This window comes from Schistocerca nitens, chromosome 1 (assembly GCF_023898315.1).
Source record: "Schistocerca nitens isolate TAMUIC-IGC-003100 chromosome 1, iqSchNite1.1, whole genome shotgun sequence".
Classification (NCBI taxonomy): Eukaryota; Metazoa; Arthropoda; class Insecta; order Orthoptera; family Acrididae; genus Schistocerca; species Schistocerca nitens.
Genome location: NC_064614.1, coordinates 1234030097 through 1234044066, shown reverse-complemented (window position 1 = coordinate 1234044066; position 13970 = coordinate 1234030097). Strand labels below are relative to the sequence as shown.

At 45.1% G+C, this 13970-nt stretch overlaps 1 protein-coding gene across 2 annotated transcripts in view; it reads left to right on the top strand.

Moving 5' to 3' along the window:
- LOC126239719 (uncharacterized) overlaps positions 1–13059 on the top strand; it is a 90752-nt gene extending 77693 nt beyond the window's left edge. Inside the window, exons 3-5 of one of the 2 annotated variants that reach the window (XM_049947879.1) lie at positions 6744–7024; positions 10584–10766; positions 12631–13059. In XM_049947879.1, the coding sequence (XP_049803836.1) occupies positions 6744–7024; positions 10584–10766; positions 12631–12676 (510 nt within the window). In that variant the 3' untranslated portion in view covers positions 12677–13059. The remainder of the gene's footprint in view (positions 1–6743; positions 7025–10583; positions 10767–12630) is intronic. The other variant, XM_049947881.1, reaches the window with a different exon arrangement.
- Positions 13060–13970: the final 911 nt, after the last annotated feature.

Here is a 13970-nt window from a genome sequence, read left to right as displayed (position 1 = left end):
GTATTCTTTCCACCTATCTGCTCTCTCCTCTGCATTTAAAAGTGGAATTCCTGTTGCAGTCTTAATGTTACCAGCGTTGCTTTTAATGTCACCAAACGTTGTTTTGACTTTCCTGTATGCCGAGTCTGTCCTTCCGACAATCATATCTTTTTCGATGTCTTCACATTTTTCCTGCAGCCATTTCGTCTTAGCTTCCGTGCACTTCCTATTTATTTCATTCCTCAGCGACTTGTATTTCTGTATTCCTGATTTTCCCGGAACATGTTTGTACTTCTTCCTTTCATCAATCAACTGAAGTATTTCTTCTGTTACCCATGGTTTCTTCGCAGCTACCTTCTTTGTACCTATGTTTTCCTTCCCAACTCACCATTTATGGCCGTCCTATCGCCCTCACTCCCACCCTTACGTACCTTGGCGTCACCCTCGACCGTCGCCTCTCCTGGACTCCCCATCTCCGGACAATCCAAGCCAAGGCATGCTCCCGACTCCGTCTCCTCAAGCTCCTTTCCGGCCGTATGTGGGGTCTGGACCCCTCCACCATCCTCCACACCTATAAATCCCTCATCCGCCCTATCCTTTGTTACGCCCATCCGGCCTGGATCTCCGCCCCCCCTACCTTTTATAAATCCCTCCAAATCCTTGAACGCCATGCTCTCCGCCTCGCCTATCGCATCCGTCTCCCCTCCCCCACGTGGATCCTGTACGATCTCATCCCCTTCCCCCACCTCCTCCTTTTCCTTGAAAGGATACGGATCCTGTACACCTCCCGCAAACTCGATCCTCCTCATCCGGTTATCTCACCCGTCCTCTCCCACCCCCGCCCGCTGCCGCGCCTGTATTCTCACGTCCCACCCGGTCTCCATCTCTCCACCCTCCATACCCTCTCCCAAGGTGGCTTCCGCCAGCTCCCCCTCCCTGATGATGTCCTCCTCCCCTCCATCTACCCCTCCTATCAACTTTGATCCTCCCCCCCTCCACTTCCTGTGTCCTTTCCTTTAAGCACACTCCCTCCCTTCTCTTTTCCCCGGCCACTCCCTCTACCCCTCTTCCCTCGGGCTTCCCCTCCCCCTTCCTCCCTTCCCCCTATCTCCCCTGTCCATGGCATCTGCTCTCCCCTCTCCCTCTCCCACCCCCCCTCCTCCTCTCTTGGCAGATCCCCGGACTCATACACGGTTAGTGAACTTTCGCGCGCCGGAGATCAACGCCTCGTGTTCTGTGTGTGCCGTCGTTTTGTGCTTAAGTGCTTCAGTGTTATTCGTTTTGTGCACCTCCGTTCACGTGTGACAATTTTCGTCTCTGTCTGTGTCCAAGTGTCTGAACAATTTTATCTTGGACTCTACGCCCGTGAACGGCACCTTGTATTTTCAAAAAGTGTTTGTCTCCGTTTATATGTCCACCATCTTTTTTTCTCTAATTGTCTTCATTTGTAGCTTTGTGTTTCTCTGCGGCCAAAGAGCGGCGTAGTATGCTGCTGCATGCCTGCCTGTAAACAGGTTTCAAAATAACAATAAAGAAAAAAAAACAAGCTGGAACGCCAGTCGAATCGGCTCACTCTGAAGATGGCTGGACGGTATTCAGCCGAAATATTATAAGAAGAAGTCGCATTTATGCGGCTGCAAGCCCGAAATTTTATGGATCAATACCATTCTTTCTTCTCAATAATTGTCAACGATTTTTGATTGTCACACATAAATGCTCACTCACACTCATGTTCCTAAGCGACCACGTAAATCTAACACATGCTCGCGTAATTTCACCTGCGGAAATGCATCTAAAGAACTACAAACGAAGAAATCTTTATACTGCATGATGGCTCGAATTTCGACAGGTTGGTACAATCTGAATTGATGCATTACTCAGTTTATTTTGTCAAACACTTCATTAACTGTCGATATTTTGGTGAGTAAATATGTTCACGTGGAAGCTGCTCCCACATGATCATGTAGATGGGTGGCGAGGAGTACAGAGACCTGATCTTGCTGTCACTGCCCTATGTCCAGTGTGGAGATTCCTTCCAGAATGTCACGGCACTCGTCATCGAAATAATTAATGATACTAGTACTAGATGAGTGATGGGTCACTGTAATATAGCAGTTTTCGGAAATCAGATATAACTGGAGGGTGTCTGTAAAATATTTGTGATGTCTACTTGCGCTGTTACTCCCAGTGGTCACTAAATACCACATTAATGATGCATTTTATGCAAAATGAATAAACCCTAAAGAACATAATATTGTGCAGCCTGGTTGTTCTGAGGTACGGTTCGTCACAGACACACATACCTAAACGAAAACGGAATACTTTTTGACAACAAGAATGTTTTACTATTTGTCATTAATTAATTTTCTCTTTACTGGACCCTAGTTTGAATCCTAGAAACAACATTCATTCACATACTTACCATAGTTCATTGTTGTCACTTGGTAAACGCACGCTTTTACAAAGTATAGTAACAGAATGGTGAAGTATTAGCTTTCCTAAAGATCTCCATGCAAACTTAGCTTCTGTAATCAGGAAAAGGTTACTACCGCAAAGAGCAAGCTAGTTATCTGAATAATCACCAAGAGCAAAAGTGGTTCTGACTAAACTATCGATTGAATTAAAGGATGAGAATATTTATTTAATTACTTCAGCATGAAGCATTGGTGTAAGCGTTCATGGCATCTTGAAAGAATTTGAACGAAATTTCTGAAAGGAATCAATTTGAAGTAAAGGTATGATGTTTCATTTAAGCTTGTGATTATTATTATTTGTTCTCGGGAATACAAAGACTTTGCGCAGGACAAAAGCAATTAAAGATACATGGGGCCTGTGTCGTCCCCAGCATAGTCACATGAAGACTAGCTCCATAAAGTACATTTGAAAAGCAGATAGGATGCGAAACCTGTTTTGTGAATGAAATACTATCTTACTACATCCGATCGTGAAATGGCAGTTGTAGTTCAGGAGGTGGTACTATGTTATGCCTTACCAGTGGGTATATATTTCCTTCGACAGCACTAACTGTATAGCAGTCCATCCAAATCGTAATTGTGAATAACACACACACACACACACACACGTTATAACGTTCGCTTGTAAACATTATCACCCCATCTTGTAATGTACTCCCATTCAAGTAACAATTTATTTCACAATTTACAAGATTTACAATTTTGTATCGCATCTGCAGATGTCACGTAGCATTCACTGAGTAAAGTGGTGTTGCAGAACGCACACAGTCGGAATAAGATTTCAGTTCCCTTGCTAGCTAGATGAGCCGGTGGACAAGATGGCGTTGCCAGTGGACGGTACTGTAAGGCGCAGAGGGTAGACACGAGAACCTCCGTTACCTCAGCTGCAAAGTACGCAGAGGAAGCAGAGTTATTCTTGAGAGATGCAAGTAATCTTGTTTAATACATATTCACTAAAAAAGTCGCTTTTTCCAATTTAGATACTAGGAGAAGCCTACGGGTCATAGGTACTTTCTTACAACAGTAATACAACGTCAGAAATCGATCATCTTAATAAATAAATGATTAATGTTTAAACCAATGAAAATGTACGGATGGCTAAGAAGTATACCGAGTTTAAGTACGAGGAACAGGCTGCTCGCCTTAGTCGCCAGTCGTCGATAGGATGCCTTCTGATCTAGTTCTGTCGTTAGACCATGCTCTCAGAAATTGCTACTTTTCAGTTAATCATTATTGTGTCTATACACTCAGTTTACGGTATTTAGTAAATAATTGTAATGGAATCCATTCTGAACGTTATTCCGAATAATATAGCTTCCCGCTTCATCAGTTAGAATCATAGGAAGCAGAATTCCACCTTACAGAGATGGGGCTGACACTGCTTCTGCGAGTGACAAACTTCGAGAGCTTTTCGGCGACACAGATAGAAAGAATCTTACACGACAGTCCTTGGACTGATTTTTTTTATCTCTGCAAAACTCGAATGGAAAAACGCGACAGGTTCGCCTCTTATACCATCCTCTATGGATTGACTGGCTAAACTGAGATATTTCTGGAGATTTGGTAAAAGTGCGGGGTTTGCAACCTCCAACAGTCAAACCCATAATTAAGCCTTAATGTCTTCTACTGTACCTCTTCATGCCTGTGGTGCACCCTGCCATCAATCCATGCAATAAGAGACTCTCTCGACGCAGCCACGTTTCACCTGTCGTCATCTCCTTGTTCCTCTGAATTCCACTGGCCATAGCATTCATATTACATAAAAATAACATGTACAAAATATTCGCCGGCCGTGGTGGCAAAGCGGTTCTAGGCGCTATAGTCGGGAACCGCGTGATGGCTACGGTCGCAGGTTCGAACCCTGCTTCGGACATGGATGTGCCTGATGTCCTTAGGTTAGTTAGGTTTAAGTAGTTCTAAGTTCTAGGGGACTGATGACCTCAGAAGTCTCATAGTACTCAGAGCCATTTGAACCATTTTTGAACAAAATATTCACATATATAAAATTTTCATATGTCAGGTATCATAAATACAAGGGGTGATGGGAAAGTTTCCGTTCGAACTGCCGTTCTTCATCCGACAGGAATCGTCGACCCTTCAAGGCCTTTTTTAAGGCACTCAACGCGTGATAATAGCATGGAGAGTGCACTGCAAGCTGAAAAAGAGATAATTACAATGAGAGAGATTTGTGTGCGTATAATAAACCTCTAGCCACCAACATTTCTCTCCTTCATACCTCCTCTGTCACTAATGTCATTTGTACTAAGATTGCAGTATACGTGAGGTGACTATTTGCTTCCACCGCCGTGAGTGGAATGCGTAAGTTCTAATTAATGTTCACCAACCTGCAGTCTCCTATAGCGGTTGTCCCCTGCGCAGAAAACAGCACTCAGGCCGTCAACTCGTTACCTTGAGGCTATAATAAACTCTTAGCGAGGAACTGATGTTACATAAATTAGTTTGTATATACGAGACGCCTCTCGCTTTTTTTGTTAGTAGAACGCGAGAAACGGCATAATTATAATCCACTTTATGAATCACAAATAACCTCCACTCTTCACATTTCCACAGAAAATAAGTTAATGAACAGTCTATCTGCGTAGTTACTATCATATGGTTCTCAATTACATATCCACATAACCAGAGATTGCTAATTAAGTTCTTAACCAATACCGACCGCAGCAGACAATATGTCTGTTTTCCGAGACTGCCGAACCAGTTCTGATCTTACAGCCGAACCACTTCGTCTGCCATCCGAGTAAGGGAAGATCCGAAAATCTCCGAAGTGCTTTGTATGCCGTTTAGTTTAGCAACTGTTTACTATTCTGCTAGTAAGGAGCACTTTTGAAATAATGGCGTGACAGCCTGCTATTCAGAGATGCAAGTACATACACTGTTTAGTTTTTCTAATATTAGTAACAGAAGACTATCATTTGGGCCCGCAACTTCGAAACGCAACAGCCAATAGCGGAGAATGACCACAATTTAGACGGTATTTCTCATGATACCCATACCGAACAAACCATCTGTCATCGGTACCTCACACTACATTACATCTTCCAACTGCTTACGTCATCTTCCAACTGCTGCCTTTTCAACTGTTCTAAGAGCTTCTAGCTACAAAGCCTGAAATGTTACAACGTGTGTTATCATGAATCGGCAGCATCCCTTGGGGCATCAACCCACACCTGTGGTTATAGACGGACATGCTGCCCCATAAAAAAAATGGTTGAAATGGTTCTGAGCACTAAGGGAATATCTGTGGTCATCAGTCCCCTAGAACTTAGAACTACTTAAACCTAACTAGCCTAAGGACATCAGACACATCCATGCCCGAGGCAGGATCCGAACCTGCGACCGTAGCGGTCGCGCAGTTCCAGACTGAAGCGCCTAGAACCGCACGGTCACAACAGCCGGCTGCTGTCCCATACACGTTCTTCATTCTCTATTGGATGTCTACCAGTGTAGGTCTTTCGCCAACCAATAGAAGTGCAACACATTAATCCCGTTTGGATGCATGTTTCAGTTTTTACCCCGTACGCATCGGAAAGACACGAATGCCACACTAATTCCTCGCCTACATGTCGGTGCTTGTATACCCGCATCAGTGTCGCATTACGCTGCAGCAAGCACTGAAATGTTAACTTTTTGATGACCCCTTATGACATTATTGTAAGATCAGTATGCGAAATTAGTAAATAATCACATAGATAATAATTGCGTCTCAGTTGCTGTAACTGAAGAATACTCAGTATTGTAGAACACTCAGTATAATGTCGTTTATTGAAACTGAACTACACTTCTCGAACAGTCACTATATACACACAAAAACAAATTTATAGACGATCATTCATCAAGAGTGTTGGTGAGGTCCGTCGGAGCTGGTCCTAGCTCGGTGAGGAACTGGCTGTACTGCTGCTGCGCTGGCCTTATAAAGCCGGCGGAATACTCCAATTTTCCCTGTATCTGTGAGGCGACTTCTGCAGAAAAAGGTTCGCATTAGTCTCTAGCAAGTTCTGTTTGTTTTGAAGAGTTGTTTTCCACTTGGTTGCGCCTGCGAGTGCTTGTGTATGTTATATGGTACACAGGAGTGTCATGAGTGTAGTCTGCCTGGCAGGGGCCGTCTGTGGCAGACGTAACATTAACCATAAGGGCTCGCCCCTTTTTTCTTAACCAATCCATGGATTGGAGGTAGCCTGCCTCCCTTCCTTCGTTATCTTCTAGAGCAATGCTCAGCGGCAGTAGATTTCTTCAGCTAAGACGATTTTTTGTACCTCCTTTTGTGGATAGCTGGCCATGTGCCAGCCGAACGACGAGGGAGGTTTCGAGGAGGTTACGCTGGAGATGTGCTCCGCGGGCACCCGGTGCAGCGCCGAACTACACAGGTGCGCGGACCGTCCCACGGCTTGCGGCGCCAGCACGGAGAGTGGTATTGCCTGCCACAGCGCCGGCCGCTTCCCGGACCCCCTCAACTGCAGCGTCTACCACGACTGTTCCGAGGAGGGCGCCGTCTCGACTCCGGGAGTGTGCGACCCCGGCTACGCCTATAATGCTCTCACTAGCGACTGCAGGTAAGTTTCGGGTGTTACTGGACCAGTCACAATCCACTGTTTAACGAAAACACAGCACATGACCAGCTAGCCTTGAGGTATTCTGAAATAATGACGTGAATGAGGTAGGAGAAAGTATCGATCCATCCAACGAAACTTGATCTGCCAGCGCATACATAAACAGACAGAGTACTCACACAGACGAGTCTCATGCGTCCAGTTTACTGCAACGAATAATCCTCGTCTACGCGTAGTAAACAGGCAGCACAGCGTTTCAAGCTGTGTACCGAAGTGAGAATGGTTCAAATGGCACTGAGCACTATGCGACTTAACATCTGAGGTCATCAGTCCCATAGAACTACTTAAACCTAACTAAGCACATCACACACATCCATGCCCGAGGCAGGATTCGAACCTGCGGCCGTAGCAGTCACGCGGTTCATGACTGCAGCGGCTAGAACCGCTAGGCCACCACAGCCTGCAATGACTGCATGATTAAAACAAAGATTAATCGGTTAATCATGTAACATTAATGACCAAACACAGGATTTAACTTGATTAAACAGCCAACTATTAACAAGATACCCCTCCCTCAAAAATGAAATTCTCTTTAGCAAGCTTAAAAGTAAACGAAATGCTTAAGCGCTAATACTAAGCACAAGTTCACAGTAGTAATAAAATACACAACAGTAAACTAAATTTCGTCTTTTATCTACAAGTCGGTACGTTTAGCGACTCTATAAGCGATCGCACATCCACATGCCATATGGCGCGCACATAGCTTGGGGGCATAACCCTTTGTCTACATCCTCGCGCAGCACACAGTGACAGGAAAAAAATTAAAACACCAAAAAAATCAGTTAATGCAGAGTAATGAATTTTCGGAATGCATTTGCCTACGTAACATATCCAAGTGATTAACATCGCAAGGTCAAAGGTAAATGTAAACACGAAGTAAGACATCGAACATGTGAAACGCTTGTATATTAATAACCGGTGTAACGCCCAGAACGATGAATGCAAGTACGCAAATGTGCATACAATTTATTTTACAGGTGCCGGATGTCAGTTTGTGGGGCGGAGTTCCATGCTTGTTGCACTTGGTCGGTCAATACAGGGACTGTTAATGTTGTTTGTGGATGACGCTGGAGTTGTCGTCCAATAATCTCCCATATTGTGGTCTCGATTGGAGACAGACCTGATGAATGATCAGGCCAAGGCAACATATCGACACTTGGTAGATCATTCTGGGTTACAACAGCGGTATGTAGGTGGGCGTTATCCTGCTGGAAAACACCTTCCATCTTCCCATCTCCCCCACTCCACGGAATGCTGTTCATGAATGGCAGCATAAGAGGTCGAATTACCAGACTGACGTACAAATTTGCAGTCAGGGTGCGTGAGATAACCACGGCAGCGCTCCTGCTGTCAGACGTAATTGCAGCCCAGACCATAATTCGAGGTGTAGGTGCAGTGTGTCTAGCACGCAGACAGGTTGGTTACAGGCTTTCAACTGGCCTTCTCCTAACCAACACATGGCCATCACTGGCACCGAGGCAGAACAAGGTTACATCAGAAAGCGCAACAAATCTCCACTCTGCCATCCAGTGAGCTCTCTTTTGATACCACCAAAGTCGCAAATGGTGGTTGTTTGGGGTCAGTGGAATGCACGCTACATGGTGTCTGGCTCGGAGCTGTCCTTAAGGTAACCTATTTGTAAAAGTTCGTTGTGTCACTGTGGTGCAACTGCTGCTCAGACTGCTGCTGCAGATGAAGTACCATGCGCCACAGCCATACGCCGAACACTGTGGTCTTCCCTCTCGCTAGTACCACGTGGCCGTCTGGAGCCCGGTCTTCTTGCAACCGCACAGTCTCGTGACCACCGCTACCAGCAATCATGTACAGTGGCTACATTCCTGCCAAGTCTTTCTGCAGTATCTTAGAAGGGACATCCAACTTTTCGTAGCCCTATTACACGACCTCAATCAAACTCAGTGAAGTGTTTAAATGGCGTCTTTGTCGCCTTCAGGCTTTCATGACTAACGTAAACTCACAACGTCAAATCTCAAAGGTAACTAACGCTCACGACCGTCACAGCGGGTATTTAGAGCAAACTTGATTTGCATCCTCATAGTGACGCTACTAACGCCACTCGTATGCGACTGGTACGAAATCTGAACATACGTCATCTTTCAGATGTACTCTATTTGATCAAAAGTATCCGAACACCTGGATGAAAATGACTTGCAATTTCGTGGCGCCCTCCATCAGTATTGTCGGAATTCAGCATGGTGTTGGCCCACCCTTATCATTGATGACATCTTTCACTCTCGCAAGCATGCGTTCAATCAGGTGCTGGAACGTTTCTTGGGGAGTGGCAGCCCATTCTTCGCGGTTTGCTGCGCTGAGGAGAGGTATCGATGTCGGTCGCTGAGACCTGGCACGAAGTCGGCGTTCCAAAACATTCCAAAGGTGTTCTATAGGATTCAGGTCAGGACTCTGTGCAGGCCAGTCCATTACAGGGATGTTACTGTCGTGTAACCACTCCACCACAGGCCGTGCGTTATGAACAGGTGCTCGAGCGTGTTGAAAGATGCAATCGTCATCCCCGAATTGCTCTTCAACAGCGGGAAGCAAGAAGGTGCTTAAAACATCAAAGTAGGCCTGTGCTGTGATAGTGCGACGCAAAACAACAATGGGTGCAAGCCCCCTCCACGAGAAACACGACCACACCATAGCACCACCGCCTCCGAATTTTACTGTTGGCACTACACACGCTGACAGATGACGTTCACCGGGCATTCGCCATACCCACGCCCTGCCATCGGATTGCCACATTGTGTACCGTGACTCGTCACTCCACACAACGTTTTTCCACTGTTCAGTTGTCCAATCTTCCTTACACCAAGTGAGGCGTCGTTTGGCACTTACCGGCGTGATGTATGGCCTATGAGCAGTCGCTCGACCATGAAATCCAAGTTTTCTCACCTCCCGCCTAACTGTCATAGCACTTGCAGTGGATCCTGATTCAGTTTGGAATTCCTGTGTGATGGTCTGGATAGATGTCTGCCTATTACACATTATGACCATCTTAAACTGTCGGCGGTCTCTGTCAGTCAACTGTATGTGTCCCTTCACGTTTCCTCTTCACTATCACATAGGAAACAGTGCACCTAGGGATGTTTAGGAGTGTGGAAATCTCGCGTACAGATGTATGACACAAGTGACACCCAATCACCTGACCACGTTCGAAGTCGCTGAGTTCCGTGGAGCGCCCCATTCTGCTCTCTCACGATCTCTAATGACTACTGAGGTCGCTGATATGGAGTACCTGGCAGTAGGTGGTAGCACAATGCGCCTAATATGAAATACGTATGTTTTGGGGGGATGTCACATAGTGTAGAAACACGATTACCAACTTTCGTATATGTCGCACAAATCCTTCTTGGTGCTGCGATTTTTTTTCCGCTAGTGTATTTTTCTGCGATCGACACAGCCTCCCACTTAATGACCAGGTATCGCTACGTCACAAGTGCGCCTGGGCGGCATTCTCCACAAGCTGGTGCGCATTCTGTTACAGCTATCGGACGACGGACTCTGTCTGCACGGACGGTCCCACGCCACCCTGCATCCGTGAGGGCCAGTCTGGAGCCGTGGCCACCAATCCCAACATCTACTACGTCTGCACAAACAACGATAACATACTGGTTCCAGATCTCTACAAGTGTGACAACGGACTGGTATACGACCCCGGAACGAATACGTAAGTTACCAGTCGAACGGCATACAAGAGCCAATGCGAAGACGAGAAAATGTCGCTGACGAAATTTCGGTTTAGTTGTTACTCAGCAACGCAAGTCAGGAGAAAAATTGGCAATGAAGTTTTCTTTCGCAGCGTTCATGTATAAAATTATCTCGGTCTTGAATTTTTGTCACACTTGAGTAGAAACTCCACCTTTAGAAGGTTATTACCATCTTCGACTTTCCCCAAAGGGAGTCTAACATATCCCAGAGACTATCGCCATTATTATTATTATTATTATTATTATCAATATTACTGACGATGTACAGTTAGCATTCATTTCATTCGAATAAGCAGCCTAATTATCACAAAATCTAAGATAAATAGAGCTAAGATGAAAATCGGAAAAAGTTCATCGGTTTGTTGATCACCAAAACTTGGGGAGATACAGTACTGGAAAAAGTAAAGAGTTCTCTTACCGAGGAAGCGGGATATCCTAAGCGAATATAACGTCAGAAGCAAGTTAGTTAAACCTAAGGAAACTTTTTTCGACAAAAGCGTTCGGCTGACGATGAATGAGGAGATGTAATGCTGGTAGAATTCCTAAAACTGTACATATTGGTAGACACTGGTAAATTAGTTGTATGGAAGAAAACTATCAGGTTACATTCGCAGTTAAGAGGTGCTGTAAAGAAAAGGAAAGAAATCTATAGGAAGGCCTTACCAGGAGAGAGAACGGGTTAGTGGAACACGCTAGGGCGTCCTGATATAATTAATGTGGCTTTGGTACGGAAATTAATGCTAGCTGACATACATTGTAATATATCTACATCTACAAGGATACTCTGCAAATTATATTTAAGTGCCTGGCAGAGGGTTCATCGAACCACCTGCACAATTCTGTATTATTCCAATCTCGTATAGCGCGTGGAAAGAATGAACACCTATATCTTTCCGTACGAGCTCTGATTTCCCTTATTTTGTCGTGGTGATCGTTCCTGGTCGGTGTCAACAAAATATTTTCGCATTCGGAGCAGAAAGTTGGTGATTGTAACTTCGTGAGAAGATTCCGTCGCAATGAAAAACGCCTTTCTTTTAATGGTTTCCAGCCCAAATACTGTATCATTTCTGACACTCTCTCACATATTACGCGATAATACAAAATGTGCTGCCTTTATTTGAACTTTTTCGATGTATATGATGGAGACTATTGAGCTATGCTGAGAAGTAAATATTATCCACCATATGGCGGGTGGCATTAAAGTTGTCGAAAAAACAATTAATTAAATAAGACCTTTCGAGAAAATTAAAGGTGAAGTGTAATCCAACATGGCAGCTATCTTTATATGGAAAACACTAAACCAAGAGAACTAATTTATTTCTGTAATTATAGTGGAAAAAACTAATCAACATGTTCCAGAAGATGCATGAACATAAACGTTCGTTAAATATAAGTATCTCTAGTGTTGCAGTTCATTCAGCTTTTCAGCATTATCTTTTAAAGCGTATGACTGTATTTAGCTCGTTGTTTTATTACGAGGAATGTCAATGAAAACGCAATCACAGTTCAGGCTGTTATAAAGGCGACGAATGGACACACGTAGCTTTAATGTCCGTTTGATCAGATACTGTATTTTATCCGCGCGTGATCATATTTTCATTTCCTGTGGTGTACATTGCGAACCAGCCTTGCAGTAGCTTAAACGAGCTTGGAAGACAACACTCTGGCTTACCGGTGTACCAGGCCAGCGGTCGTTAACCCACACCGTGGCTTCGATCCGTGTCTGGCTCACTCATCTCGTTAACACAAGCTATCGCGGTGGTTGTCAAGCTATGCGAGCCGGTCCTCAGTGCTGTTAGTAGAACTGTGTGTATCTCATTTCAGGTGCGTCGACTCCACATCTACTACCACGCCAGTTACGAGGGCCTAGACAAGGAGCACGACCCCGACAACGACCACGACACGACCGCAGTCCCGGCAGCACAGTGACGCTCCCACCCCACGTCAGAAGGTTGCTGGTGGTCGGCGACCCACTGGAGCGCACGCACTACCTCGGGGTCAGCCACAACTACACGTGGCTGCACGCCGACTTACTGGAGTGCACGCACTACCGCGGGGTCAGGCACAACTACACGTCGCCTGCGCCTTTGCCTTCCACTTCCACACCATCTACAACCTCGGCTGGTGCAGACTGCATCAGCAGATCCTCCCGCTAACTTGCACTTCACTCACGTTAATTGTATAGCCACACAAGTCCTGTATACTTCTTCACAATTAACACTGTTGTCGCTAATAAATGCTCTGTAAAACCTGTTTACAATTTTCATACACAAGACACCTTCTATCCCAAAAGTCTAGAAACAATGCTGTTCTTAATAAAATTAATAAACTTTTCCCGGGCTTCCAGCCGCGTAAGGTCGTTAAAGTACCACGATCTTTCGACTGAGCTCTCCTCGTCCACTGTCAAGTGGTAAATCACTGCCGTGCCGCCGTGGCTTCGCCGTCTTATAGCCGCGCTGATCGCTGTGACGTCACTGGTGCTCGCTTCCTCCATAAATATGGTAATGTTTCATTAAAATATTCCGGGCTACGAGGTGTGGCTAGAAAAAAACCGGACTAGTACTGGTGAAACAATAAAACGAATGCAATAAGGCTGAAAGTCGCGTGGCCTGTCACGTGACTCTCGCTCCGCCTACTGCTCGAGTTTCATCTGCCTCCTGCATTCAGTCTGCCCGTGGCGTCTGTTTTAAGTAGTTGACGTTTTGTCTGTGCGTCGGAAAATGTTGAGTGTACAGAAAGAACAGCGTGTTAACATCAAATTTTGTTTCAGACTAGGAAAATCTGCAAGTGAAACGTTTGTAATGTTACAACAAGTGTACGGCGATGATTGTTTATCGCGAACACAAGTGTTTGAGTGGTTTAAACGATTTAAAGATGGCCGCGAAGACACCAGTGATGACACTCGCACTGGCAGACCATTGTCAGCAAAAACTGATGCAAACATTGAAAAAATCGGTAAACTTGTTCGACAAGATCGCCGTTTAACAATCAGAGCAGTGTCTGAGTTAACAGGAGTTGACAAGGAAAGTGTTAGGCAGATTCTTCATGAAAGTTTCAACATGAACAAAGTGTGTTCAAAAATGGTTGCAAAGTGTCTCACAATTGAACAGAAGGAAGGCCGAAGAATGATTTGTTCTGACATCCTGGAAAACATTGAAAGTGAT